This window comes from Pan paniscus, chromosome 21 (genome assembly GCF_029289425.2).
Source record: "Pan paniscus chromosome 21, NHGRI_mPanPan1-v2.0_pri, whole genome shotgun sequence".
NCBI lineage: Eukaryota > Metazoa > Chordata > Mammalia > Primates > Hominidae > Pan > Pan paniscus.
Genome location: NC_073270.2, coordinates 10,212,009 through 10,238,691, shown reverse-complemented (window position 1 = coordinate 10,238,691; position 26,683 = coordinate 10,212,009). Strand labels below are relative to the sequence as shown.

The window sequence follows — 26,683 nt, the reverse complement described above, 5'->3', positions numbered from 1 at the left end:
TCATGGTTAAGTTTTGTAATCTCAGTGTCCTCAAATGATCTTCCCTGTACATTTCCTGTTAGCTCTAAAATTCAATATTTCTAATGATATTAGAAATTCAACCTACACTGAGTTTCCACTTGTTGGAACCCTCTCTCATTCAACCTACACTGAGTTTCCAATTATAGGGTTAATGAGAAGACAAAATGCCTCCCCATTCCCCCAAACCCATGTTTCTGCCATGGAAAGTGAAGGCTTAGTCCTTTTCACACACATTACAGAAAGATAATGGGAGCTCTGTACAGAGGTAAAATCACCCTGTAAACACATGATTAGCAGACAAAATATTTAAGAGGCTTTCTACTTCTTCGAGAAGTCTCTTTGAGACTCACTTGCCAGGGCAATGGTATGTTGGATATGGTATTAAAAGACTGATCTTAACCCAATATTTTAATAACTTATTGGGAGGGGGAGTTTGGATTTCTTAACCATCCAGACCCGTACTGCCCACCCAGTATGGTGGCCATTAGCCATATGCAGCTACTGAACACCTAAAATGTGGTTAGTCTGATTTGAAAATACACATCAGATTTCTAAGACTTAGTATGAGCAAAAGAATGTAAAATATGTCACTAATAAATATTATATTGATCTTCTATTAAAATGACAATATTTTAGGTCTACTGGGTTAAATAAAATATTTTATTAAAATTAATTTTACCTGTATCTTTTTACTTTTAAAACCCAGCTACAAGAACAATTTAAATTATATATGTGGCTCATATTGCATTTCTACTGGGTGGTACTGATCTAGACCTTTGTCACTCAAACTGTAGTTGTCAGATGAGTAGTATCCATGCCACCTGGGAGATTGTTAGAAAAGGAGAATCTTGTCCCCACCTCAGACCTATTGAATCCGAATCTGCATTTTAACAAGAGCTCAGGGGATTCTGGTATACACTCAAGTTGGAGAAGTGCTGGACTAGTATCCCTACAACATATCATAGTAGGTATTTGGGTTGTTGGCCCACAGGAGTGACATGCTAAAAGGGTATTTTAATTGCTGATTTTCTACAGAAACATGTCAGCAAAGCAATGCTAACTTTTAAATTACCATACAATTTAAGTATATAAAAATATAGCACACCTAAAATTAAACACACAACATATATACATGGTGGGGAAGAGAAGGAGGCCATTTAACTGAAGCTACCTTAGTTACTTCTGGATTTTCAGCCACCATGTAGGTAAAACTAATGTTCACTAGATCTGTGCCACTGCAGACACAAACTATCCGCCCTTCCAGATCATTTTCTGATTTTCCAACAGCTTCAAGAGCAGCCAAGATTTTGGGATCCTGTATAGAGGTACACAGATAGAAAAAAAAAATAAGTTACATCACAGAGCATGGAGGAAGAAACGTGGTAAAAAGAAACCACATTTAATGTAAAAATAAACATAAGGGCCCAGACACCTAGCATTATTCTAAAACCTGAAGAGGTGAAATTTGTAACACTATATATTCCTTGAAATCAACTGATAAGAAAGGTATTACAAATTTTTTGGTTGGGGGAGGTACAGAGTCTCTGCTCTGTCACCCAGGCTGGTGAACAGTGGTGCATTCTTGGCTCACTGCAACATCTGCCTCCCAGGCTCAATGGATCCTCCCACCGCAGCCTCCTGCGTAGTTGAGACTACAGGCACATGCTAACACACCCTAATTTTTGTAATTTTTGTAGAGACAGGGTTGCACTATGTTGCCCAGGCTGGTCTCAAACTCCTGGGCTCAAGGGATCTGCCTCCCTCTGCCTCCCACAGTGCTGGGAGGTGTGAGCCACTGTGTCTGGCCTAAAATTTTTGATTTAGAAACTAGATGTGAGGGTCTTTGTTTAGAGTTTTGATTGTAGTTATTGGAGGACCTGGAATATGGCAATTGGATAGAAGAGCCTTTTATTAGGGTCTGCTTGTCCACAAAGCCTCTCTCTCACCAGAGGAGAGTCACAGAGGTTTCATGTGAATAAATGTGACATTACCACAACCAGCAACCACATGTTATTCTCAAAACTGAGATCAAATGTTTTAAGTAGCCTGGATACAAAGAGTGAGTTTTTTATCTCTAGAAGCCATGGCCATTTCCAATATAAGTAAATCCGTGTTTAGAAAAGCAAACACCAATCACAGGTACCTTTGGTATGGCTCCCGACCGAATACTGTTGATGAGGGAGCATTCTAGCACCTGTCCTTCCTGAAGAGAGAGAATACAACACAGCAATGAGCTTAAATTATGCCATACCTATGATACAGGCAAACTGCTTGGCAAAAATTTCTGATGATGAAGGCAGTGCTGATTACAGTCAGCTTGAAGAGGTAATTAAAACCATGTAATAATAATTATTGTAAATAATCAGAAATAATCAAGACCCCAAGTATTCCATTTCACACACATATATATACATATATATAGACATATATATGTGCAATGCTGAATATAAAAATGTTTCTAAAATCTGTTACTTTTATATATAAAACATTGCTAATAATCATTAAATACATGTGTGTACATGAAATGGGAGAAAAATGCTAATTTTTATATAACTTTAATTCTTTTCTTAAATTCAGCTCAATTGTTCATTAAATGTGGACACTGTATCATACATCGAATTAAGTCCCAGGGTATAATGAGATGAACACACTTTTAATGTACCTTTTAGATTTCAGCTTGAGCATCTCTTCTTCTGGCAGATTTCTTTCTAACTCCCAAGATTAAATTAAGCTCTTTGACAATCCAGTGTTCTCTTTCACAACATTCAATGACTTGTAACTTATTTTTTAATGCCTGACATTGCTCCTAGACTGGAATCTATGAGGATAATGTCCTTAATCATCACTGTATACTTCAACGCCTGGCACATGTAGGCACATTTTTAAAAATCTTGAATGAATGAATAAGGGTAGGGTTCATCAACAGCACTCAGTCTACTTGTTGAGAAACAAAATGGCTTAAACCACAAAGCAGAAAGAACAACTTGCTCTTCTTGGGCCATACCTTGCCTTCACTTTTCCATGTCAGAAAGAAGCCAAACTCATCCACTTTGAAGAGGCAGCTGGGTTCAAACACAAAGGATTCCTGTCAAAAAGAAATGTGTTGATCTTCATGACTCACACCATTTTGAATCTAATAAAAATGAAAATATTGCTGAGCTTCTAAACAAATTAGAAATCACCCTTTTGTATCTAATATCCACAATTCTTATTGTATTATGGAATGTTTTCATTTTGAAAACTCTTTGCTTTCAAGTTTATATTGTAAAACTGATCAATTTAATAAAACATCTTGCTCTAGGATAGGTTTAAGAACAAAGCATACTGACTGAAAGCATGAAAGTCACAGAGAAGAAAGTTTCCTTAATATCTTGGAAGAAGGATTCCCAAGTTCTAGCCCACTGATGTCAAAAATCAGGAGATACATTATTTTTTAAGTCACTAGTTTTTGTTTTGTGTTTTTTTCTTTTTTTTTTTTTTGTCTGTAAAATCTAGCGTTCAGATATTTGCTGAGATTTTTGCTTTTTTATCTAACCTCATTTGGTGTCCTGTAAAGCAGATCTTGAACAGCCCCTAGAGCTAAAGTGTAGTCGCTAGACCAGCAGCATCAACATCAGCTGGGAGCTTTACTGAATTGCAGAATATGGGGCCCCAGTCCAGATGGACTGAGTCAGAGTCTGGGGGGATGTGACCCAGCAATCTGTGTTCCAACAAGTCCTCTAGAAGATTCGGACACACACGAAAGTTTGACAACCATTGCTTTGAATTTTGACACCAGAAACTCAGGGAAAGCTACAGAATCACGTTTGAATGAAGAAGGAATATTAGCCAAATTCAAGGCATCAGAGCATCTGTGTTACACTTGCCAACTGACTTCTTGTCTTATTAGAGCACCACTGTGCTTAGGAATGAGAGGAAAAATCCATGTGAATGAAAGAAAAAGGGCATTTGGGAAATGAACATAGATGTCCTGTGCCCTCTGACTGCACTACACCAATACTTATCATCCACACTTCAACAAATCTACATGTTCTTTTCATGAGCTGAAGAAATTGGCTTCCTAGATCATTTCAATGCCAGCAATTAGGAACCTGTCTGGCAAACATGGATCAAGGCAGTGCCTTAAAACAAATAAATAGTAATTACAGGATTAAGGTTTTAAGGGCCGTTCAGACTCTTAGTTTCACCTGTTAAAATTTATCTTTCTAAATTACAGGGGAACAACAACATTTATCAAGGTAAATCCAATGCCAAGATACTAGGCCATCATAAAGTAGTCCTAGGGGTCCCTGAACAAAGCAGCCTTCAATTTGGGTAGTTTTCTGGCAGATGAAGTATTACTGTATGTATTTATGTATTCCAACTCTGTATCAGGCGTGTGCTCTGTACTGCTGTCATTGCCATGAATAAGACCAAAGGAAAGGGCATGGTATAATTTTTGCTTTTGGAGTCAAAACCCAGTTCCACCATTTGTTATGTACTCTCTCCCAGAAAGACCCTTTCTAAATTTCAGAATCCTTGTCTAACAAGTGGAAGTAGTTCCACCCACCTTTTGGGTTTATTGCTGGAATTAAATGAGATGGTGAACATAAAGCACATAACACAGAATTCCAATTCAGCAAGTAATAGCTCTATCAACAATGCGTGGTTCAGACTTGTAATAGTGGTAGCAAATTATTAACAATATGAAAGCGCCAGTATATGACATTTTTTGACCCTTCAAAATGGCATTTTTGGACAGTTCAACCTTTTAGAAAAGGCTTAACCCAGAAGTTGATACTTTAGATGAATCTTCATGCCAGGCAGAGTGAGCAGGTATTGACCTCACATTAGAAATTTGTTTGTGTGGCTAGAGCACCTCAAGAGAATGACAGGGGGTGTGATGGGACATGTATAGAAGAGTTGTTTCATTGCAAGGGTCTTCCGTGCTGCCTGAAAAGCATTAGCTATTACCCAAAAGGCCATGGCGGGTCTTATGTTGTTACTGACTAAAAAAATGAGAATTATCAACTAATCAAGACATGAGAATTAGCCCATTTCCAAATATATCCCAACAAATATCCTGATGGCAATGAAGAATTTCGGTACACAGTGCCCAAAAGTACATCGTAAAATGGTGTTTACAGAGTAGATCCACAAAGAATTAGCCACTATCATTACTTATGTGCACCCTATCACCTAATTCCAAGTAAGGATTTGAGATGATTCATGAAATACAAATAATAAATAAGAATGGGTTTCCAACTTATTTTGAGAGTGAACTTTCACTTCCTTAGCCTCCTTAAATACGAAAATCTTTTCTTCCTTCCCCCCTGAGTACCCCGAGAGCTTGCCACTACCACCTGGACATTTCAATTCCTAATATCTCACTCTTGGAATTCCATCTGGTCCTTCTAGCCCCTAGCTCTACAGTTCTCCCCTCCTATATTTGACTTCTTTGCAAAGTCAAATATCCCTTTTGATTATCCCTGCCAATCTCTCACTACACACCAGTTCCCTCCTCCTTTTACTTCCATCCTTATCTAGCTTATTTCCAAAGCAGCCCAATATTGCAATCACTCCCTCACAGGTGGTTTGCAACTTCCATGTCTCATTTAGTGTTTTCTTGGCCAAAAGACGAAGTCTATTTTATGCATATTTTATTACCAAACTTGGTGGTGAAAATCACAAAATGGAACTGTCTGGCTTTAGTTTAAATTCAAGATTATAAACCTCAAATGGATAGTCAACAGTGACGTTTAATCTTATATTTCCTTCTCAATGGTTACTTACTCTTTGAGAGGATGAGTCCACTGCTTTTTGAAACCTGTTCACATTCAGTCAATTACAGTGTTTCATCAAGTAAGGAAAAGCCATCAGGTGGACACAATTCTCTTTCTTTCCCCCAATAAAGCATGTTTTCCCCTGTCAAAGGTCAACCCCCCAGCATCTGCTCTGGATTCAATCTTCTTTCACCTACACAAGCACTTCAATCCTTCATTTTTCACCACCTAACACACATCAGGTTTGCTCTTTTTCTTTACTAGATCATTCCCATCAGCACACAAATGTCTTCTAGCTGTTCTTACTTCCACTTACTACCCCATGTCCCTGATCCTCTTCAGGACATAATATCTTGGAAATATTCACTGTTTCCATTACCTCTCTTCATACCATCTGAGCAACTCTATCTGGCTTCCATTTCTATCACCCTCTAAAACTTCTCTGGCCAGTCCAGCATGCTGCAAAATAAGAGTGCACACCTTCCTTTCCTCACCTGATTTGATCTCTGAGAGGTTGATTATTCCTTCCTTCTTGAAACACTCTCCAACCCTGGTTGTGCTCCATTACCTTAGTCTAATTTCCCGCCTTTTCCTTCTGTACTCAACTTTTACATAGTCCCCAGGACTTGGTTCTGGGAATTCTCATTTCCACTGTGTTCCTAGATTTCATTCAATCTTGTGTCTACAATATCATCTATTTCCTGATGACCCTCAAATTTGTAAGAGCAGCCCCATCCTCTCCTCTGTGAGTTCAAATATTTGCTATTTGACATCTCCACTAGGATGTCTTGAAATAAGTATGTCCATAACTGAATTCTTTATTCTCTCCCCTCTCTCCAAGTTTCTCCATCACAGTACTTCCTTAGTTCCATAAATGTCACTAGCATCTGGTCACTTATTGAAACTAAGAGTCATCCTTAATTTTCCCTCATCTTTTCCTCTCACTTTCAGTAGCAAGTCTTCTTCTATAACATTTCGAATATACACCCACTTTACACCCTCTCCATCACCACCCACCTTGGCCCAAACCAGTATTATCTCTCCCATGGATTGATCTTCTCACTTCTGCTTTTTCTGCAGCCCATAGGAGCCAGATTGATTCTTTAAACTTTGAATGAATTTATTAAAACCATTCAATGGATTCCTATTATATTTAGGATAAAATCCCAACTCCTTACCTGGCTGAAAAGGTCCGGAACGATCTGGGTCCTTCAAATTTTATCTCATGCCACTCTCTGTTCTTCCTTCTATTTCTTGTTCACAACCATAAAAACTCTTTTCCTGCAACCCCTCAAGCTCTCTCTAGCATCAGGGCCTTTGCACTTGCAGTTCCTCTTGCTCAGAAGTCTCTTTCTCCTGCCCTTGGTGCATCAGGCTCCTCTTCATTCTACAGACCTTGTCTTCATTATCCCCTCCTCAGAGAGGCTCTCCCTGATCCTTGATTTACTGACTGGCTCCCACACCAGAATGCAGCAACCTCCAAGAGGGCAGAGTCCTTGAAGCAGTCTTGTTTACCTTTGTGTTCTAGCACCTAGCACATCAAAAGCACCATAAAACTAACAAATTAACTTAAAAATGAATGAACAAATGAATTTTTTTTTAATAAAAGATTTTGCAGCAGGCCAATATGTAAAACAAATAAACAAGAAGTTGCTCAAATTGAGGGGGCTGCACCAGGCCCAGAACCCGTCAAGGAAGTCCTTGGAAGACTGCCAAGGATAGAAGTGCAAATACAAGGGCACTGGTTGAGGCCCTCTGCCTAAAGGCAGGAGTCCCTTTTTGTAATGCATACAAACTCATCTTCGAGGTTGGGGGTGACTTTGAGGCACCTCCTGGGAATTCCTATTGAACCAGGAGCACTGTTTGACACTGTGAAGAAATCATTTTCAAAATAGGATGAGAAATCTGGGCAAAGAGAAGAAAAATAAAGTGGAATAGTAAACTAAGGCCAGAGTAAAAGGCAGCTCTCAGAAATGCCTGTCATAAGGTCCTACACAGTTATAACAGGATAGCAACTTGGCTCTGGGCTCCCTAGCAACAAAAGCAAAAAAGGGAAAAAAATATTTACCAGGTGCCCATCCAGCTCATAAAATAAAAACATATCAGTTGTTAAGAGAAGCAATTATCAGAATAGAAATTCTCCAGGGGGATCTTAGAATGAAACCCAGCTGACACTAAAGACCAGGCTCACGACAAAACCCACAATCAGCTCATCAACTGTGGCTGAAAGGTTCTTGGACCAAATGCTTCAAACCACCCATGAATTCACAGAGCAAATCTGAGGATGAGAGGTAATCAGCTGAAAGGAACTAAAACACAATCTAATTTGGTTTCTCACCACCTCCTACTAACAAACATAATAACCCTACCCTCTGGTGAGTAAAGACACATCATCTCTATTCTTTTTTCCCTAACAGCAGTTTTAAATTTCACATGAATCCCTCCCGACCTGAAAGTGGGCTATGGCTCCCTGACCAGATTGAGGCCAGGCTATTGTGAAGTCCCATTGTCAGAAAAATCCTCCTCCAGATCTGGGCCCTGCAGGGGAGATCATAAAAGAAAGCTGGAACGTTTCTCCTTTGGGAATCTATTTGTTTTGCAGTTAAATGGTAACAGAATTTTCTGGTAAAGAAACAAACCATAAGAGAACTTCCTGGGGGGGGCGGGCAGAATTTTAATTCTCATATTAGTTAAAATTCATCAGTCACGCCTTAGAGCTCAAGGACATGTTAGCTCATCCAGCCCAACTCTTTCCTTAGGCCACTAGAGAGCAAGGCTAGAAAGGGACAGGAACACCTTTTGTGAAACCACTTAAGCGGAGGCCAGAAGGCATTCTGTTTGAGAGTCTAGAATCACTTTTGCTGGAGATCACCATTGCTAGAAGCTATTTCTGGCTCAGAGATCCCCGCTCTGAGGGGTTTGTGCCACTACAGGCTTACAGAGACACTTCCCTCTCTTATCAAAGATAGAGTATGTTTTTCACTTGTGTGTTATTTTTAGTATATTTTCCCTCACACATGCTGTTTCAACATTAATCAATATCACAACCTATTTTTCAAAGATTCAAGTTACTTTCAAATCAACTAACATTAAAAATTTTTCCTTTATTTCAATTTTTAAAGTGATTCTGTTCAATAAAGTTTAATCCCCTCATAAGGAATGTCAGAGAGCTCAGCAGGCCAAATACTCTGATTGAAGTGGAGAAATTCCTTGGATGGGGATACAGCTAAGTGGTAGTTGATTTTATTTTAATTGTGAGTTGTAGTTATTTCTTACCCTTTCTCTCTTGCCCTCTCTCTCGCCATCACTTCCCAAGTTAACTGCAAATGTCTGTATCTTTATACTGTGGAGTTGGCATCTTCAAATAGGGCATAGTCAAGTCTTATTACCAGCTAGGGACAGCTATTTTGGACCAGATTATAAAAGCTTTAACTCTACCTTATTTAAACATGAGTTGGCCAGGGGCTTTTCTGTGTTTGTCACTGGACAGATACATTAGGACGTAGAGAAATGTGAAATGGAGTAGGCATTCACATTCCATCCCAAAACTGCGTTTTCTGGGAAAGAAGACCTTCAGAAGAGGTGGCAGTCCACAGTGGTTTTGAGGCCCAGGCCTTGTAGTGGTTGGTTCCTGGGTTTGCATGTCAGCCTCCTCACCAGGCAACTGCTGGAGAATCTTGCAGTTACTCTGCTTAACCTTGCCATATTTCACTTTTCCTAGCTGTAAACTGGGAAAACTGATACCGACTCACAGGGCTTTCAAAGAATTAATATTGAGAATGTCTAAGTACCTGGGACAAAGTAAATGCTGACTAAATGGTCGTACTTATGAGAAAATAGCTACCATTTTAGGGCTCTTGTGTGAGGTATTTCACAAATACTATCTCACATAAATCTCATGATAATTCTGCAAGGTTTTAGACTAGATCAACATTGTCCAACGGATTTACCGTGATGATGGAAATGTGCCAGATGGGTTCTGCCCAATACGTTCACCATGAGCCACAGGGAGCACTTGAAATGTGGGTAATGCAACCAAGCTGCTGAATTTTTTATTTTAATTAATTTTTCATTTAAACAGCCACAATGTGGTTAGTGGTTACCATATTGGCCAATGCGGTTTCAGAGAGAAGCGAGGGAAAAGATTCAGAGGAGACTAAATTCTTCAAAGCCACAGTCAAATAGTAACAAACCTGAAATTCAAGCCAGCTTCTCTGATTCCAAAGCCCATGCTTGTCTGACTTGGGCAACCTTGACCAAGCAGGGCCCCTCTGCCTATCACCAGAAGATTGTTGGACGGTCAATAAACGAACACTGCCTAGGTAGACTCCACTAGGTACACATGAGACTCACCCTCCTTGCTTCCTGGTTTGATAAGAATGGAGAGGAAGTTAAAAAGACCTTGTCAAGGTTGGAGAGAAACAAAGAGGAGTCTGAGGAAGAGGCCATAAGGGATCTCATCCAATTTAAATCACATTATGTGTGACTACTACCAAAGAGACCTCATAAACCAGGGAGAATGATGGGTGTGGCCTTCAGACTGGGAAAGCAGGTGGAGTCTGGTTTGGAATTAACCAAGAGGTCCAGCTTTCTATCAGATCCTGAAAGCTCAGAGCCCAAGAGATGCTTTATGGCTTATTTATTTCCTCTCCTTATTCCAGGGAAATCCTTTAAGCTTCATACCTAGCAGATCCTTTGTGATTCTGCACAAACACTTCCTCTCTCAGAGCCAAAAATTTTTATTTTTTTCAAGTTAAACTAAAGCCCTCAGTGATAACATCCTGCCATCAGAATGATTTATGGACTGATGTAATAGATGGGCATGGGTCCTTATTAAGTTGCTTTTACCCTCATGAGCTTGGTCTCTTGCTTGGAAGGATATAGAATGTTCATTCCATTTGTGCCTCTTCCATCTGCTTTAAGATCCCAGGAGATAAAGGACACTGGGCCTCTCAGCTCACGTTCCACATGAGGAGCCAGAGGGCACGGCTGTAGCTGCTCCATCACAGACCCTTGCTATGCACTACAAGTATTACCTTGTGAAAAAATCTGTCAGACAAAATAACAGCATGTGTAGCTCCTGCATTCCTTTTGATGGCCTGTGATTCTTTGGACAGATGTTCCTATTGGGTTAAGTTGTTAAATATAGACCTTTCCCCCTTCCACCAGTAACTGATGCTCAGCTGGAATCCAACAGGGAGATGCCGTTCTAGTCTCCTGATGAGCAGTTCAAAAGGCCTGTGGCACCTAGTAATATGCCTACTATTGCTAGGTAACATACACAGTGCTTCCTAAGAGTCAGGCAACGCTCTAAGTACTTTCTCTACATTAACTTATTATCCTCCCAACATTCCTATGAGGGAGGTACCATTTTTATTATTGATATAGGAGCTAGAAAGAAATTATTAGGCAGATAGTGCCGGTACAAGGAGTCTTTGGCAAGGCTTCCCTTTTAATAAAAGTAGCCCCAAATCATTTCTTTTCTAACAAAGAGCAGCCTGAAAAACTGAGCTACAGACATAGATAAACAAGCTGGAAGCTTGTACAGGTGAATGCTGGCAGCTGCGCCAAGAGAAGGCTACCTGGAAGCCAGGTATGTTCAACACGGAGGCTCCATCTTCCCTTTTCTTTGTCATCACGTGTACAGTAAGGACCAGGCAACATGGCACCAGCCAGCGAGAATACCCATCTGCATAATAAAAGATTAGGGTGGAGTGGCCAGCTTCTTTGCACACTTGCAAATGGCACACCTCCTCCAATCGATCTTTCATCCCCTGTGTAAATCACACACCCCCTCCTTAAGTTCACTTATTAAACTTTCTGCATTTCACTGCGGAAGTGGCAACCCATTTTCTCCAGGACCCCTTTCTGTGCAGAGAGCTCTTCTCTTTCTTTCGTCTATTAAACTTCCACTCTTAACCTCACTCTGGTGTGTCCACGTCCTAGTTTTCCATGGCTGTGGGACAACGAACCTCGGGTATTACCCCAGACAGACAACGCTGCTTCACTATTTATACCTATTTTACAAGTGAGGACATTGAGGCATGCAGATCAAGTGTTTTGAACAATATGCTACACCTGCTTTGAGGCTGACACGTGAAAGACTGACACTGTTCAGGAGTGGGCCCAGGTAACTGCTCAGCAGTCATACCTGAAGAAGCCTCTGCTATTCTCCTTGCCACTGACGCCAGTAATCATCAAAAAGGATCAGATGGGTTTCTGAAGTGTTTTGGTTTTAATTACTGCATTTCTTATGGATTCCCCGTGAATCCTACCACATAGATAACTGAACAACTGTACTACTGAAACATTCTGTACTTATTACAGTTTTTTATGGGGGAGTGTATTTTGTAAGAATTCTGTAAGAATTTTTTCTCAGATCCTAGGACCAGGAAAAACTCTGTACCTACTGACCTGTTGCTTTCCTTACAATCTAATGGACACTGTGAACCCTACAACAGCTTGTGTTTTCTACATTGCTTTAGCCACCAGGAACACCAGAAGCAAATCTGAGGCTCACCTCTTTCAACTTTACAGATCATTTTTGCTGCTTGTTGAGTTGCTGCCTGCTAAATTTACCCCTCATTTGATGTACTCTCCCTTGTTTACTTTTTTCCCTTCAATCTAAATCCCTCTTCCGTTATTTTATCTGGTGGTACATATTTCACATTACAGCTTCCTGTGGAAGGTGAGAGAAACATGTAAGCATAAAAACCAACTCACCAGCAGCAGAAACAATTGGGTATTTTACATAGGCTTTAGGGTTTTAGATGAACCTGATCCAAATGTGGTTAGATATTCATTTCTTCATCTCTAAAAACAGAGACAACAACATCAACCACAATACCTATCTCACAGGTTATTTCTGGGCATTAGAGCGCTTGACACATAGTCTGAACTAAGTAAATTAGTATTGATTTTTTAATTTTGTTTTATTATTATTTTTTTTTCGAGATGGAGTCTCGCTCTGTCACCCAGGCTGGAGTGCAGGGGCATGATCCCAGCTCACTGCAACCTCTGCCTTCTGGGTTCACGCCATACTCCTGCCTCAGCCTCCCGAGTAGCTGGGACTACAGGCACCCACCACCACGTCTGGCTAATTTTTTGTATTTTTAGTAGAGATGGGGTTTGTCTGTGTTAGCCAGGATGGTCTCGATCTCCTGACCTCGTGATCCACCCACCTCGGCCACCCAAAGTGCTGAGACTACAGGCGTGAGCCACCACACCCGGCCAGTATTGATTTTTTTTTAAGAGACAGAATTTTGCTGTCATCCGGGCTGGAGTGCAGTGGTACAATCATAGTACTCCAGCTTCAAACTCCTGGTACAATCATAGCACCGCAGCCTCAAACTCCTGCGCTCAAGCAATCCTCCTGCCTCAGCCTCATGAGTAGCTAGGACTACAGGCATTCACTATCATGGCTGGCTAATTAAAAAAAAATTTTTTTTTTTGTAGAGACAGAGTTTCGCTATGTTGTCCAGGCTGAACTCGAACTCCTGGCTTCAAGCAGTCCTCCTGCCTCAGCCTCCCAAAGCACTAGGATCATAAGCATGAGCCACTGCACCTGGCCCAGTATTGATTATTAACATAAAACATAGTAATAATAATCATTATAATGTTGCTAGTACTGATTATTATTAACCACCAAAGACAAATGAGGTAAACACCACCATCCCTACCTTACAGATGAGAAAACTTTTCCTAACTGAGGTGAGGCAAGTCACCCAAGAGGATGCAGATAATATATAATATGAGGCAGAAATACAAATACATTTTGACAGGGAATCCATTTCTGTTACACAGATCTTTAAAAAGAGCAATGGTATTAGTGCATGTCTATTTCCAGTGAGCTAGAATACAAAGCTAAGCATAAGGGAAACCCAGAGTTTGTAACTCTGGGTTGACTTAGACTTGTTGAAAATGTGGTTTCTGCACAGAAGGTCATCTTCTGTTTGTTCCTGCTCCAACTCCTCCATCCCACTCTGCCTAGGCTGGCCTCAGTCTACAATCAGGCCAAGAAGCTGCTGCCACAGATGAGTCATCACAACACAGTTTTTATTTTCAAGGGCATGTTGGGGTATAGTGAACAGAAGAGGTCATTCCTGGTTGGGGAGACTCTGCCCTGCGCCTCCCTGACATGACAGAGCACGTTCTCAGATGACAAGAGGGCAATGAAGTGAGTTATTCAGCAACTTCAAAAGGTGATAAACCTGCTGTCTATCTTTCATTTCAAAACCAATAGGAACAAAAATGAAAATGTCTCTCCCTCAGTAATCAACCATGAGCATTTAAAGTGCTCATTCCAGCAATGACAGTGAGATACAGAGAACGCTTATTCTGGTGTCAAGTAGAAAGATTTAATCCACCCCTTTCATTTTATTCTTACCTCAGGAATAAAGAACATCATCAACTTTCTAAGTGACCTGGCTTGGAAGAGTTGATGAAGGCTATTGAAAAGAAACAAAGGAAGGTACACCATCTTTTCTGATCTCTCATATTATATATTTAAAAAATAAAATAAAATTTGGCCTGATGGTGCTTACCAAGTTCCTATGGTCTGAATGTTTGTGCTCTACCCCACCAAAAATTCCTATGCTGAAATCCTAATCCCAAATGTCATGGAATTAGGAAGTGGGGGCCTTTGGGAGATAAATGGGATTAGTGCCCTTATAAAAGAATCCAGAGAGACGGCTGCCCCTTTCACCCACCGTGTGAAGACACAGCAAGAACGTGTCATCTTGGAATCGGGAAATGGGCTCTTATCAGACACCGAATCTACCAGCACCTTGATGTTAAGCATGGCAGCCTCCAGAAGTGTGAGGGATAAATGTGTTGTTTATAGCTGCCGAGTGTATGGTATTTTGTTATAGCAGCCTGAAAGAACTTAGATACAAGGTCTCAGAAATATCCTTGGTTCTTTGAGAATTTAATCAGCTTAACTATGATTGAATCTGGGGGAGAAATGAAATGCCCAGATTAGACACCTGGGAGAGGCCAAACTGTTTCTAACGATTGACTTTATGGTCACTAATAGCTAGGGATTCCCACTTTATCTTTTACTTGACGATATAGATGTTAAATCTTTGGGACTTGATTTGTGAGGCAGGCCAGTTTGAATGGCTGAACACTCCGGATCTGTCTAGGTTTGTAATTTTCCCTCCCTGAAGTGTCTCTGCTGTGAGGATTGTGAGGCAAAATCTGGATGCTCAGATTCTGGGAGGGTTCCCTGACTCTTGCCAGAAAAGAGGTGAAGAAATTATTCCTAAAATATTCAACAACTACCTCTCAGCGTGCAGAAGGAAGGAGAAAGCAAAATGTGTTTTCAAGAGGAGTGGGTGGTCACTCAAAGTAACTTTCTTGGGCAGGAAAACTGTCACAGTAGTCAAAACAGTTGCCTTAGCAACTAAAATAAGGAAAAATTAAAGAGGAACAACTTAGAGTTATGGAGGCAAGTAAACAGGATTCTTAATAAATATTTACAACAAATATTCAAAACACATTATGTGGCTGTCCCCTTATAAAAAAATCCTAAAAAAAACAGGAGACGTGCTTTGTAGTTGCACCGGAAACACCGCTGCAAACTGATAAGTTCTTCTCTTTAGCAAAGCATTTCTAATTAAAACACAATTAGTTCCAGCATAATAAATTACACTGAGCAAGTAATTAAAAATACAGTGACATAGAAGATGTTTCTGAAAAGGCAGGTCTATGAAAAAATATTTTAAACTATTGATATATGGAGATAATAGACAATGCTGAATACAGTCATTGAAAGAAAAGGAATCTCAAATGACTTTTATGGAACTTCCCTTTAAATATATGCATTTCTCGTTTAAATAATGCAGCTTTTGAAAATGCTTTTTTTTTTTTCCATAAGAGCTGCATGATACATCACTCCAGTTGGACTTTTGTCTTCTGAAATAGCTTATATTTAGGCCTTGAAGATACACAGTCCCCACTGGCTCTTAGGGTCAATGCTGGCTCTGTCACTTTTTATTGTGTCTAAAATAAGTGCAGCAATTACTGGAACATCACACAAGAACCACTGCTACCACCTAGAGAATTCTGCAGTGAGCTCAGAGTCGGCCTCAGGAAATGGCAGCAGAGTCCTGGAGGCTTATCCTGAGGACCTCTTACCCTGAGGGAAGGGCTTCTCCATCTAGAAACAAACCCCCAAGACATTTCTTAGGGAAATGAGAATGGGAAGACTGCATTTTTCATATAATTTCCCCCACATTTCCCAAGGAAAGTATTTACCAGGGCATTTTTAGGATTTTTTGTTGTTGTTGTTGTTGAGATAGACGGAGTCTCACTGTGTCACCAGGCTGGAGTGCTGTGGCATGATCTGGGCTCACTGCAACCTCTGCCTCCCGAGTTCAAGCGATTCTCCTGCCTCAGCCTCCCAAGTACCTGGGACTACAGGTGCATGCCACCATGCCCAGCTAATTTTTGTATTTTTAGTAGAGACAGGGTTTCACCATGTTGGCCAGGCGTGAGAGCCACTATGCCTGGCCTTTCTTTTTTAAATTTCTTTCTTTTTTTTTTTTTGAGACAGGACCTCACTCTGTCACCTAGGCTGGAGTGCAATGGCACAATCATAGCTTACTGCAACCTCTAACTCCTGGGCTTAAGCAATTCTCCTGCCTCAGCCTCCCTCCTGAGTAGCTGAGACTACAGGCAAGACAGAATTGGAAATGTGAGCAATTCATTAGGGCAAATGCCTGTGAAAGAGAAAGGGGAGAGAAACCGAGTGACAGGGAGAGCCTCCAAACCAGACCTCAGAACAAACACCTGAGAGAGGAGAGGAGGGAGCAGGGAGAACTGGGGAGGAATTGTCTCAGCTTGCAGTACAGCTGAGAACATTGCTGGATTGCAGCTGCAGAGCACAGAACGCCCACCAGAGGAGCCTCACTTGGGCAGGAAAGGCCCGGTTGTAGCAGCTTGCCATGTTCAGTACAGCCTGGGCAGGGACATTTTGACGGTGCTGAAGCCCCTGCAGCAAAACTGTCCAATGAGGGGACTCCTGGGGCAGCTGCCTCTTGAAGGGAGATTTAAGCGACACACCTCCATAGCTGCCACAGATAGTGTCTCTGGCTTAACCTTTCTCCACATTCCAAAGTGACATTTTCAGTTCCAGTTCTTTGGGGCTTTAAAATTCCTTAAAAATTAGGAACCATGCAAATATCAATGAATTTCAGTCTCAGATAAGTAACTAAGGAATTGCTGGATCATAGTAGGTACTTATGAAATATGTTGAGTGATGAATTAATTCCCTGGTGGGGATACAGCAGGAAACAAAGTCTACTCTCAGGGCTTATCTTCTAGAAGGACTTCAGCAATGAACAAAAAAGGGTAAGTTATCAGGCAGTGATAAATGTAACAAATAAAACATCCAGAAGGGTCAGGAGCCTGTGTGTGTAGGTGAGTAAGAAGGCCTCTTGGAGAATGTGATATTTTAGCAGAAACAGAATGAAGTGAGGACGTGAACCATGAGGACTGTACAGGGGAGAGTAGTCCAGAGGGAGAACAGCAAGTGTAAAGGCCCCGAGGTCAGAGTGTGCCTAGAATGCTCAGGGAATATCAATGGGACAGTGAAATGGTAGGTCATGTAGGGGACTTGCAGGACACAGAAAGAACTTTGGAAATTACTTGGAATGAGGTAGAAACCCATTAAAGGTTTAAACCAAAAGAAGGGCATAATCTGACTTCCATTTTTAAAAAATCCATCTTACTTATTCCTTATGATGGCAATGCGAGGTAGGTATTATCACTCCCATTTTTCAAACAAGGAAGCTCTGGCTTAGTGCTTGGTGGGTGTTAAGACTGACTCATGGTCACATCTCTTGAGTACCAAAGCCAAAACTGAACCTATTTCTGTTTAACTCCAAATGCATTCCCTTAACCAACTATGTGTATTTCAAGCTTCTGGATAGAGTTCTTTGGCAAAGATTTTGCCTTAAATACCACTTAGTACAAAAACCCTTTCTGTATTTGCAAACAATATCCTGGCAACTTGGCTTTTGGTGAGCATTCAAAAACTAGTCTCCTTTTCACATGTCTACAAAGTTAAGAGGATCACCTGCCCTTTCAGGTACTTGGGAGAAGAAAAGTTGACAGCAGAAGAGCCGTGGAGGTGCCAGCATGCTGTCCTCAGGGTAACTCTGCAGTAGAAAGGGAATGCAGGCTGGACCTGGGAAGCTATACTGACTCTGCTCATCTGCTTCAATTAACGTTCTTGACAAAGCAGCATTTCAGAGCAAGTGCTTACTATTTATGGCTTTAAGAGAAAGTAGTTTATAAATTATATGCTCCTTGTTAGTTTATCAAAATAAATATTAAAAAGATAGGCTTTCTCGCTGACAATATTTTATGTCTATGTCCATCAATTGAAAGAAAATATTATATTCTTTCCATATAGTATATTTTACCTAGTTTTTCTCCCCCCTAAAAAATTAAAGACTAGGGGCCAGGCACAGTGGCTCATGCCTATAATCCCAGTACTCTGGGAGACCAAAGCAGGAGGCTCACTTGAGCCCAGTAGTTCAAGACCTGCCTGGTCAACATAGTGAGACCCTGTCTCTACAAAAAAAAAAAAAAAAAAAAAAAAATTACCTGGGTGTGGTGGCTCTTACCTGTAATCTCAGCTACTCGGGAGGGAGGCTGAGGCAGGAGAATTGCTTAAGCCCAGGAGTTAGAGGTTGCAGTAAGCTATGATTGTGCCATTGCACTCCAGCCTAGGTGACAGAGTGAGGTCCTGTCTCAAAAAAAAAAAAAAAAAAAAAGAAAAAGAAAAAAAAGAAAGGCCAGGCATAGTGGCTCTCACGCCTGTAATACCAGCACTTTGGGAGGCTGAGGCAGGCAGATCATGAGGTCAAAAGTTCGAGACCAGCCTGGCCAACATGATGAAACCCCGTCTCTACTAAAAATACAAAAATTAGCTGGGCATGGTGGCATGCACCTGTAGTCCCAGGTACTTGGGAGGCTGAGGCAGAAGAATCGCTTGAACTTGGGGGGCAGAGGTTTCAGTGAGCCCAGATCATGCCACAGCACTCTAGCCTGGTAACACAGTGAGACTCCATCTGTCTCAAAAAAACAAAAAACAAAAAACCTAAAAAAGCCCTGGTAAATACTTTCCTTGGGGAATGTGGGGGAAATTATATGAAAAATACAGTCTTCCCATTCTCATTTCCCTAAGAGAACTAGACTAAAAACACCTAGACTTAGTAGTATAATACTTATGGTCTAGAATAAATAATGCAAACGGTGAGTAAAAAGTTAAACAGGTCTTTGGTTCTAGCCTATTAATGAACTTTAGAAAGACTTTTTAATTATGTATTTTATACATCATATATATCTTCAAAAACACGTTTCTCTGCTGACAGCCATTCTGGGTCATAAAGCTGTGTGACCTGTGTATGTTCTCTTTAGCAATACACTAGTTCTGGACGCTAGCTCCATCACGTACTACATGTTGATTAACAAGCAATTCTTAAGTGACCTAAGCTTCTCTTTCCTCATCTGTAAACTGTGGAAAATCTCATTTAGCCCTCACCACCACCTGAGGGTTTAAAGAGATGACTGATGTCAAGTACTTTGCACTGTGTCAAGGGTTCAATAAATCTAATATGTTCAGCCTAGATAAAGAAGTCTCTTTTATTCAACAGTCTTCACCCTTTTCTCTGTGTTGCCTGTTTGAGGAAGATTAGCTGTAAAGAACTTTAAATGGATCTAATTTTGTTTCCTTCTAGTAAGTCTACAATTCCTTACCTTTCCCTAGACCTAGGTTCTCAAACTTGAGCTGCATCATCAGAATCACTGAGAGGGCTCTTAAAACACAGATTGCTGGACCCTCCCCCCAGAGTTTCTGATTCTGTAGGTCTGGGGTGGGGCCTAATAATCTGCATTTCTAGCAAGCTCACAAATGTTGCTGATGCTGTCTGAAACCATACTTGGAGATCCACTGTAGGCTAGCTGGCAGGCCATTTTCCTGCTAAGTCTGTAACCAGCCTGTGAAACCCCAAGTAACATGCTTAACCATTTTAATCCTCAGTTTTGTAAACTGCAAAAGGAAGCTAAAAAGACCTACTTAAAACAGGGTTGTTTCGAGGCTTAAGTGAAATAATGCTTAAATCAGAGGCTCTGGAGCCAGAACCACTCCATCTTGAACAGGGCTGGGTAAAACGAGGCTGAGACCTACTAGGCTACATTCCCGGGAGGTTAGGCATTCTTAGTTACAGGATGAGAGAGGAGGTCAGCACAAGACACAGGTTACAAAGACCCCACTGATAAAACAGGATGCACTAAGGAAGCTGGCCAAAAGCTGCCAAAACTAGGATGGCTAGAAGAAAGTGACCTCTGGTTGTCTTCACTGCTCATTATATGTTCGTATTAATGCATTAGCATGCTAAAAGACATTCTTACCACTGCCTTGACAGTTTACAAATGCCACGGCAATGTCCGGAAGTTACCCTATATAGTCTAAAAAGGGGAGGAACCCTCAGTTCCAGGAATTACTGCTCCCTTCCTGGAAAACTCATGAATAATCCACCCCTTGTTTAGCATATGATCAAGAAATAACCATAAAAATAGCTAACCAGCATCTGTCAGGGCTGCTTTGTTTATGGAATAGCGATTCTTCTGTTTCTTTACTTTCTTAATAAACTTGCTTTCACTTTACTCTGTGCACTCACCTCTAATTCTTTCTTGGGCGAGATCCAAGAATCCTCTCTCTTAGGGTCTAGATCAGGATCCTTTCCTGATCATGTATACCATTTGTCAAGTGCAAGGTCCAGCACCTAGTGAGTGCTCAAAGTAGTAGTGATTTACTACTGTCTGTGCTAAAAAACACCTGTCATGATTAATTTTATATGTCAACTTGACTGGGCTAAGGCTGATGGCTGATGAAATATTACTTCCGGGTGTGTCTGTGAGGCTGTTTCTGGAAGAGATTTGTGTTTGAATTGACGGAATGAATAAAGAAGATCTGCCGAATACAGGAGGGCATCATCCAATCCACGGAGGGCTTGAATTGAACAAAATGGTGGAGGAAGAATGAATTCACTCTGTCTTGATCTGGGACATTCAACTTGGATACTGATGCCCCTGGTTCTGGGGCCTTTGGACTCAACTGACACTTACACACCATTGGCTCCCCTGGTTCTCTGGCCTTTCAGGTTTGAACTGGAACTGCCCTACTCGTTTTCCTAGGCCTCTAGCTTATAGACAGACGACATAAGATTTCTCAGCCTTCATAATTGTGTGAGCCAATCCTTCATAACAAATCTCTTCCTACCTATATATCTCTATATATCCCATTGGCTCTGTTTCTCTGGAGAACCCTCACTAATACAGCACCCTCTCAAAAAACAACCAAAACAAGTAACGAAAAAAATAATTTCTGAAAATTTTCAGGAATAGGGAATTCAGTGGCATGAAATTGCACAGGTTTAAAGAAGTGCAATTTTATCAATCGAGAAGGGACTTCAAAATTATTAACTTGATTTTTAAAAAAAATTTCTTCTCCCTAGACTGCTCAACGGAAAAAAGAATTCATTTTAACATGTGCTGTATATTTCATCGGACTGTTCATTTGTCCACACTTGAATGAACTCTATTAATTCAATGGCTACACCACATGCATTAAGAGAGTGCAATTCCAAAGAGATGTGCAAAGAGAATGAAACCAGGATGTCCTTCGGGTCTCTTCACCACTAGCCTGATGATCTGCAAGACTGCACTCATCAACCCTAATTAAAAGGATGCCCTGGCCAACACCCTCCTGTTCACCTGCGGCCCACAGACACGGCTTGAGGTAGCTAATATTGAGCATTTGAGAAGAAGCAATAGAGAATCAGCACTGTAATTTTAGCCATTGTGTTTAATTCTTTAGCATAGTACAGTAGGACTTGAGAGACCTAAGTAGATCCTCAGCTAGTTCCTTATGAAACTGCCTTTGCAAAAATTATATCAGTGAGAAAAATTACAACAGTTAGCTAAGCTAACCCACCTCCCACCTTGCCTTTTCCTTAATTATTCCTGGGCTTTTGGACGAAGGTAACTTTGGAAGATGTTTAGGCTACAGTTTAAATGATAATAGGCATTGCCCAAAAACCAACCACTTTTGTTTGAGAGGAGAGCCTGAGTCCTGCTAAGGTGCAGACATATATGACTGTCAGCCATTATTCTGGATGTTAGAAGATATGCAATGTCCCCAGTTACTTCTGCAAATAACATTGCCATTGTAGAAACTAAGACTGGCCTTTTGAGATATCTTTTCAGGTTTTTTTTTGCATGCCTCACACCCATGTCTCCACCAGGACCCACCTGGACTTGCCAACCCCACTCCTATGGCCCCACCCAGAAGCGATTCAGCATGATTTCATCCCTGCCCCATCCAATCAGCAGAAGCCTAGCCCCCCGCACCTCCTCTTCCCTCAAACTGCCTTTAAAAAACCCCTAAACTAGCAGCTTTGGACGAGATGACTTGAATACTAACTCATCTCTCAAGTGGTGTGGCTGGCCTTGTCTCTATTAAACTCTTTTATTTTTATTTTTTATTTTTTGAGACAGAATCTTACTCTGTCACTGTCACCCAGGCTGGAGTGCAATAGCGCAATCTGGGCTCACTGCAATCTGTGCCAAAGGGTTCAAGTGATTCTTCTGCTTCAGCCTCCTGAGCAGCTGGGATTACAGGTGCCTGCAACCAAGCCCAGCTAATTTTTGTATTTTTAGTAAAGGCAGGGTTTCACCATGTTGGCCAGGCCGGTCTCCAACTCCTGACCTCAAGTGATCTGCCCATCTTTGCCTCCCAAAGTGTTGGGATTACAGGCATGAGCCACCACGCCTGCCCAAACTCTTTCTTTACTACAATGCCATGTTCTTTCTTTGTGCAGCTGGCAGCAAGAACCCCTAGGTGCTTACACTTATATTTTAATTTAATTGCCCATATTTTTTCCATACTTTCTTCCTGTCTTGTGTTGTTTCCACAAGCTCCTTGTAAATCTAGTGGGACCCCAGATTTCCTTGTCTAGTTTCCTAATGGATGCATCTCACATCTTTCCATGAATAAGACGTCCTTCTTGCATCCTTGAAGCATGGATCTCAAGGATTACCATTTTCCGTGAAACTGACTGAGACACTATTTCATGGGGGAGATGCTTCCATTCCTCCAGGAAATAGAGTTATCTTCTACTGTTGTGAAGAAATAGAAGCAAGCCCAAAGAAACTTCAGAGAGGGAAGAGACATGAAAATGAGAAGAGCAAGCCCCTGCCCCACCCCACAAAAATGAGAGCATCTTAGAAAAGAAAGGTGAGCAGTCTGTTATGTATGCAGCAAAAGGTGATAAACTGATACAATGATCTATCAAGATAAGGAAGAGAAATAGAGGGTGACTAAATTAAAAATACAACACAGTAGTAAAAGAACACGAGGAGTAAAAATAATTACTTGAAACTAGAATTATTTCATTACTACCATTACCATCAAAACCAATTTGTTACTCATTTCTATGTGGCATTGTTTGTCTTCTAATCTAGATGCCTGCTCATTTATTTACATATTATGTTCTATGGCTGCTATTGGGCTACAATGACGAAGTTGAATAGCTGTAACAGAGGCTGCAGGACTCAAAAATCTAAACTATTTAATATGTGGTCCCTTACAGAAAAAGTATGCTGACCCAGTTCTATGACTTTTCAGCATGAGATGACCTACAATACAGACCTTTCCTTAAAGGTCTCATGCTTGGATGACAATGAGCTCTGAGCTTTGGGGGCATGAGAGACCAGATAATATTATCAGCACTGTTATTTCAAAGGCTGGTGTAGAGGAAGGAACAGGCCTGAATGTTGTTTTGGGTTTTGCTTTGCAAAAACCTGGCTGATCTTAGTTTTTGGTGCTTTGGGTTGTTTCAGTGTTCGGGCCAACTGAGGTGGTGCTCAGATGCCTGGCCTTGGCTTTCTTCTCACATCAGGAAGAAGTCACACAGCTGTGCTGACAAGAAAGGTGTGTGCAGACTCACAGAATCCTAAGGAGAACAACTGATATTCTTCGACCCATCCACCTTAACATCCCCTATTTTTCTGGCACAGAGATATTAAGAAAATCGCCCATGGAGACATAGTCAGGAAAAGGAAGGATTAAGCCTCTAGCTCACCTTCCTTAAAGTCCTGGTCTTCTCCAACCTTTTGGCCCCCGCCTGCGAAACATCCTTTGTATGGCCTCCAGAGTAACTGTCTCCAAAATGTAAATCAGATCATGCCAGTCCCTCTTGAAAATGGCTCCCCATAGCAATCAGAATGAAATCCAAACACCTCGGCCTGGTTCTACACCATTTATTCTCGTACTTAAGTGTGCACCGGACTTCCTTGAAGGGCTTGTTAATGCACATACACCTGGGCCAGTTCCTGGAGTTTCTGATTCCATAGGTCCGTGGGATGGGCCTGAGAATGCACATCTCTAATAAGGTTCTGGGTGGTGCTGATGATGCTGGCTTGGGGACCACACTTTGAGAGAACTACTGCTCCACATGAGGGGCTTCTGCCTGCTTCTCAGAATTCTCCTCTTACCATGCCCTGACCATGATGCTCACTCCACCCTTGGTGCTCTTCTTTCGACATGCCAAGACTGTTTGCCTCAGGGCCTAGCATTTGCTGTTTCCATGTCTTGGAATGCTTTTCCCTTAGTTCTTGGCCAAACTTGCTCCTTTTTTTAAATTTTTTTTTAGACAGAATCTCGCTCTGTCACCCAGGCTGGAGTGCTGGAGTGTAGTGGCGCAATTTCAGCTCACCATAACCTCTGCCTTCCAGGTTCAAGCGATTTTTGTGCCTTAGCCTCCTGAGTTGCTGGGACTACAGGCGCGCACCACCATGCCTGGCTAATTTTTATATTTTTAGTAGAGATGGGATTTTGCCATGTTGACCAGGCTGGTCTCGAACTCCTGATCTCAGGTGATGTGCCCGCCTCAGCCTACCAAAGTGCTGGGATTATAGGTGTGAGCCACCGCACCCGGCCAATCTAGCTCCTTCTTATCATTCAGCTACAACTTCAAATGCCACCTCCTGAATAGGGCCTGCCCTGACCACCCAACCCACAGCAATGTCCCCTCCCCTACTCCTCAGTGTCTGCCTGTCTCTCTGATCCCTCTATCACTCCTTTTAGTAACATAAGAGTATTGAACACTGCTGGAAACCATTCATTTCTATGCTTATTGGTTTATTGTTGGTCTCCTGCCGCTGGACCATACACTCCCAAAGGACTGAGACTTTGTTTGTCTTGTTCATTGCTTTATCTCAGCCTTCTAGAGCAGTGGTTCGCACCATGGATTAAGTTGTAATGTCTTTAAAACATTTCCGAATTGTTAAAGGGCCAACTGTACTCAAGATTGTTTATCATCATTAAGTTGCTATATAGCTTGTTGTAGCCTAATGATTCCAATATGATAATTCACATACAATATACAGAGTGTGTGAAAGACTCATATAAGTATACACATTTACAATCTTACCCCTAATTATAATTCAGAATATTCTAACTGTCAGAGGTTCTTTTTCCTCAAACCTTTCTGTATAAATAGACTTTCTGTTTATGTAGACGGGGTTTCACCACATCTCTACTAAAAATACAAAAGTTAGCCGGGCATGGTGGCACATGCTTGTAATCCCAGATACTTGGGAGGCTGAAGCAGGAGAATTGCTTGAACCCAGGAGGCGGAGGTTGCAGTGAGCCGAGATTGTGCCATTGCACTCCAGCTTGGGTAACAAGCACGAAATTCCGTCTCAAAAAAAAAAAAAAAAAAATTCCTCTACCCTGAGGAATGCAGTATCACCCACATAAGAGGGTGAGTGAAGGAAGCCTGTGGCTGTGAGGGTCTTGGGGTCCTCATTCCTTCATCCCATCAGGCAGCAACAATCACCTTGAGAGAGGAGGACTGAGAGAGGAAGATGCGCCCATGTGTTCATCCTCTTGGATCATTTATTACGTTCTTCCCTTTCTATTCAACGTATTTTTAACTAGTATTAATGTGATTATATGCAAAATGCTTCTTAGGTACTACAGAAGATATCACTTTTGCTTTTGGTTCTTCGTCATTTCAGAAAGAAACAATATAAATGCATCCATACATGTACCCCCTTCTCTGGCATTCTCTCCACCTTGCATCTGAGCTGTCCAGTTCCCGTGCTAGAAATTCCAACCTCATTCTACACTTATTCTCTCACATACTCTACATCCACCAGGTTAGAAAAATCTTCTCATTTATTCCTACACTCAAAATCCTCCCGTATTTCTCCATATGTGTGACTGACTGTCCATTAAGTCCTTCAAGCCCAACACTACCCTCCAGACTACTCCCACAAGGAATCCAGCCACATCCACTTGTCACTGGTCATCCAGAACTGATCACTGCCCTGCTGAAACCCCATCAAAGGTTCCCTAGAGCTTTCTGAATCAAATGCCAATGCCCTGGGCTGGAAAGTAAACCCATTGATGGTGTGGACACTGGCCATCTCTGTGCCTTCACCCCTGTACTCCACTGCCCTACCCTCTGCCCTAGCTGAATAATCCCCTTACCCCCTCAATAGAATGTGCTGTCATACTCACACCCTTGCAGAAGCCCTGGCCTCTCCCTTCCTCTTAGCTGTGCTTTGAGTGGTTGACTGACTCACCTATCAAGACTCAGCCTGAAACAGGCCTCCTCATTGAGGCTTCTGGGGTCAGTCCCCCAGCCCTGCTGCCCCTTCCTCTCCTCACACACCACAAGGAGATCATTCTACCACCTTTCTCATCACAATATGCAAGTGGAAGAAAGTGGAGGGGTGAGAGTGAAAGGGCTTCAGGGCCACATGCTGAAAGCCTGGAGTTTAAACTGAGAAGCCCAGCCAGTGGTGTTGGTATAGCGGTG

The 26,683-nt window shown here is 41.6% G+C and overlaps 1 protein-coding gene across 18 annotated transcripts in view; it reads right to left on the bottom strand.

Annotated features, from left to right (window-relative positions):
* The window catches only part of PLCB4 (phospholipase C beta 4), a 435,586-nt gene that overhangs the window by 164,743 nt on the left and 244,160 nt on the right, over positions 1-26,683 (bottom strand). For all 18 annotated transcript variants that reach the window (XM_034947281.4, XM_034947277.3, XM_055104916.2 and 15 more), the window contains 3 exons: positions 3,026-3,106; positions 2,165-2,224; positions 1,193-1,336 (listed from right to left, as the gene is read on the bottom strand). In XM_034947281.4, coding sequence (XP_034803172.1) covers positions 1,193-1,336; positions 2,165-2,224; positions 3,026-3,106 — 285 coding nt within the window. The remainder of the gene's footprint in view (positions 1-1,192; positions 1,337-2,164; positions 2,225-3,025; positions 3,107-26,683) is intronic.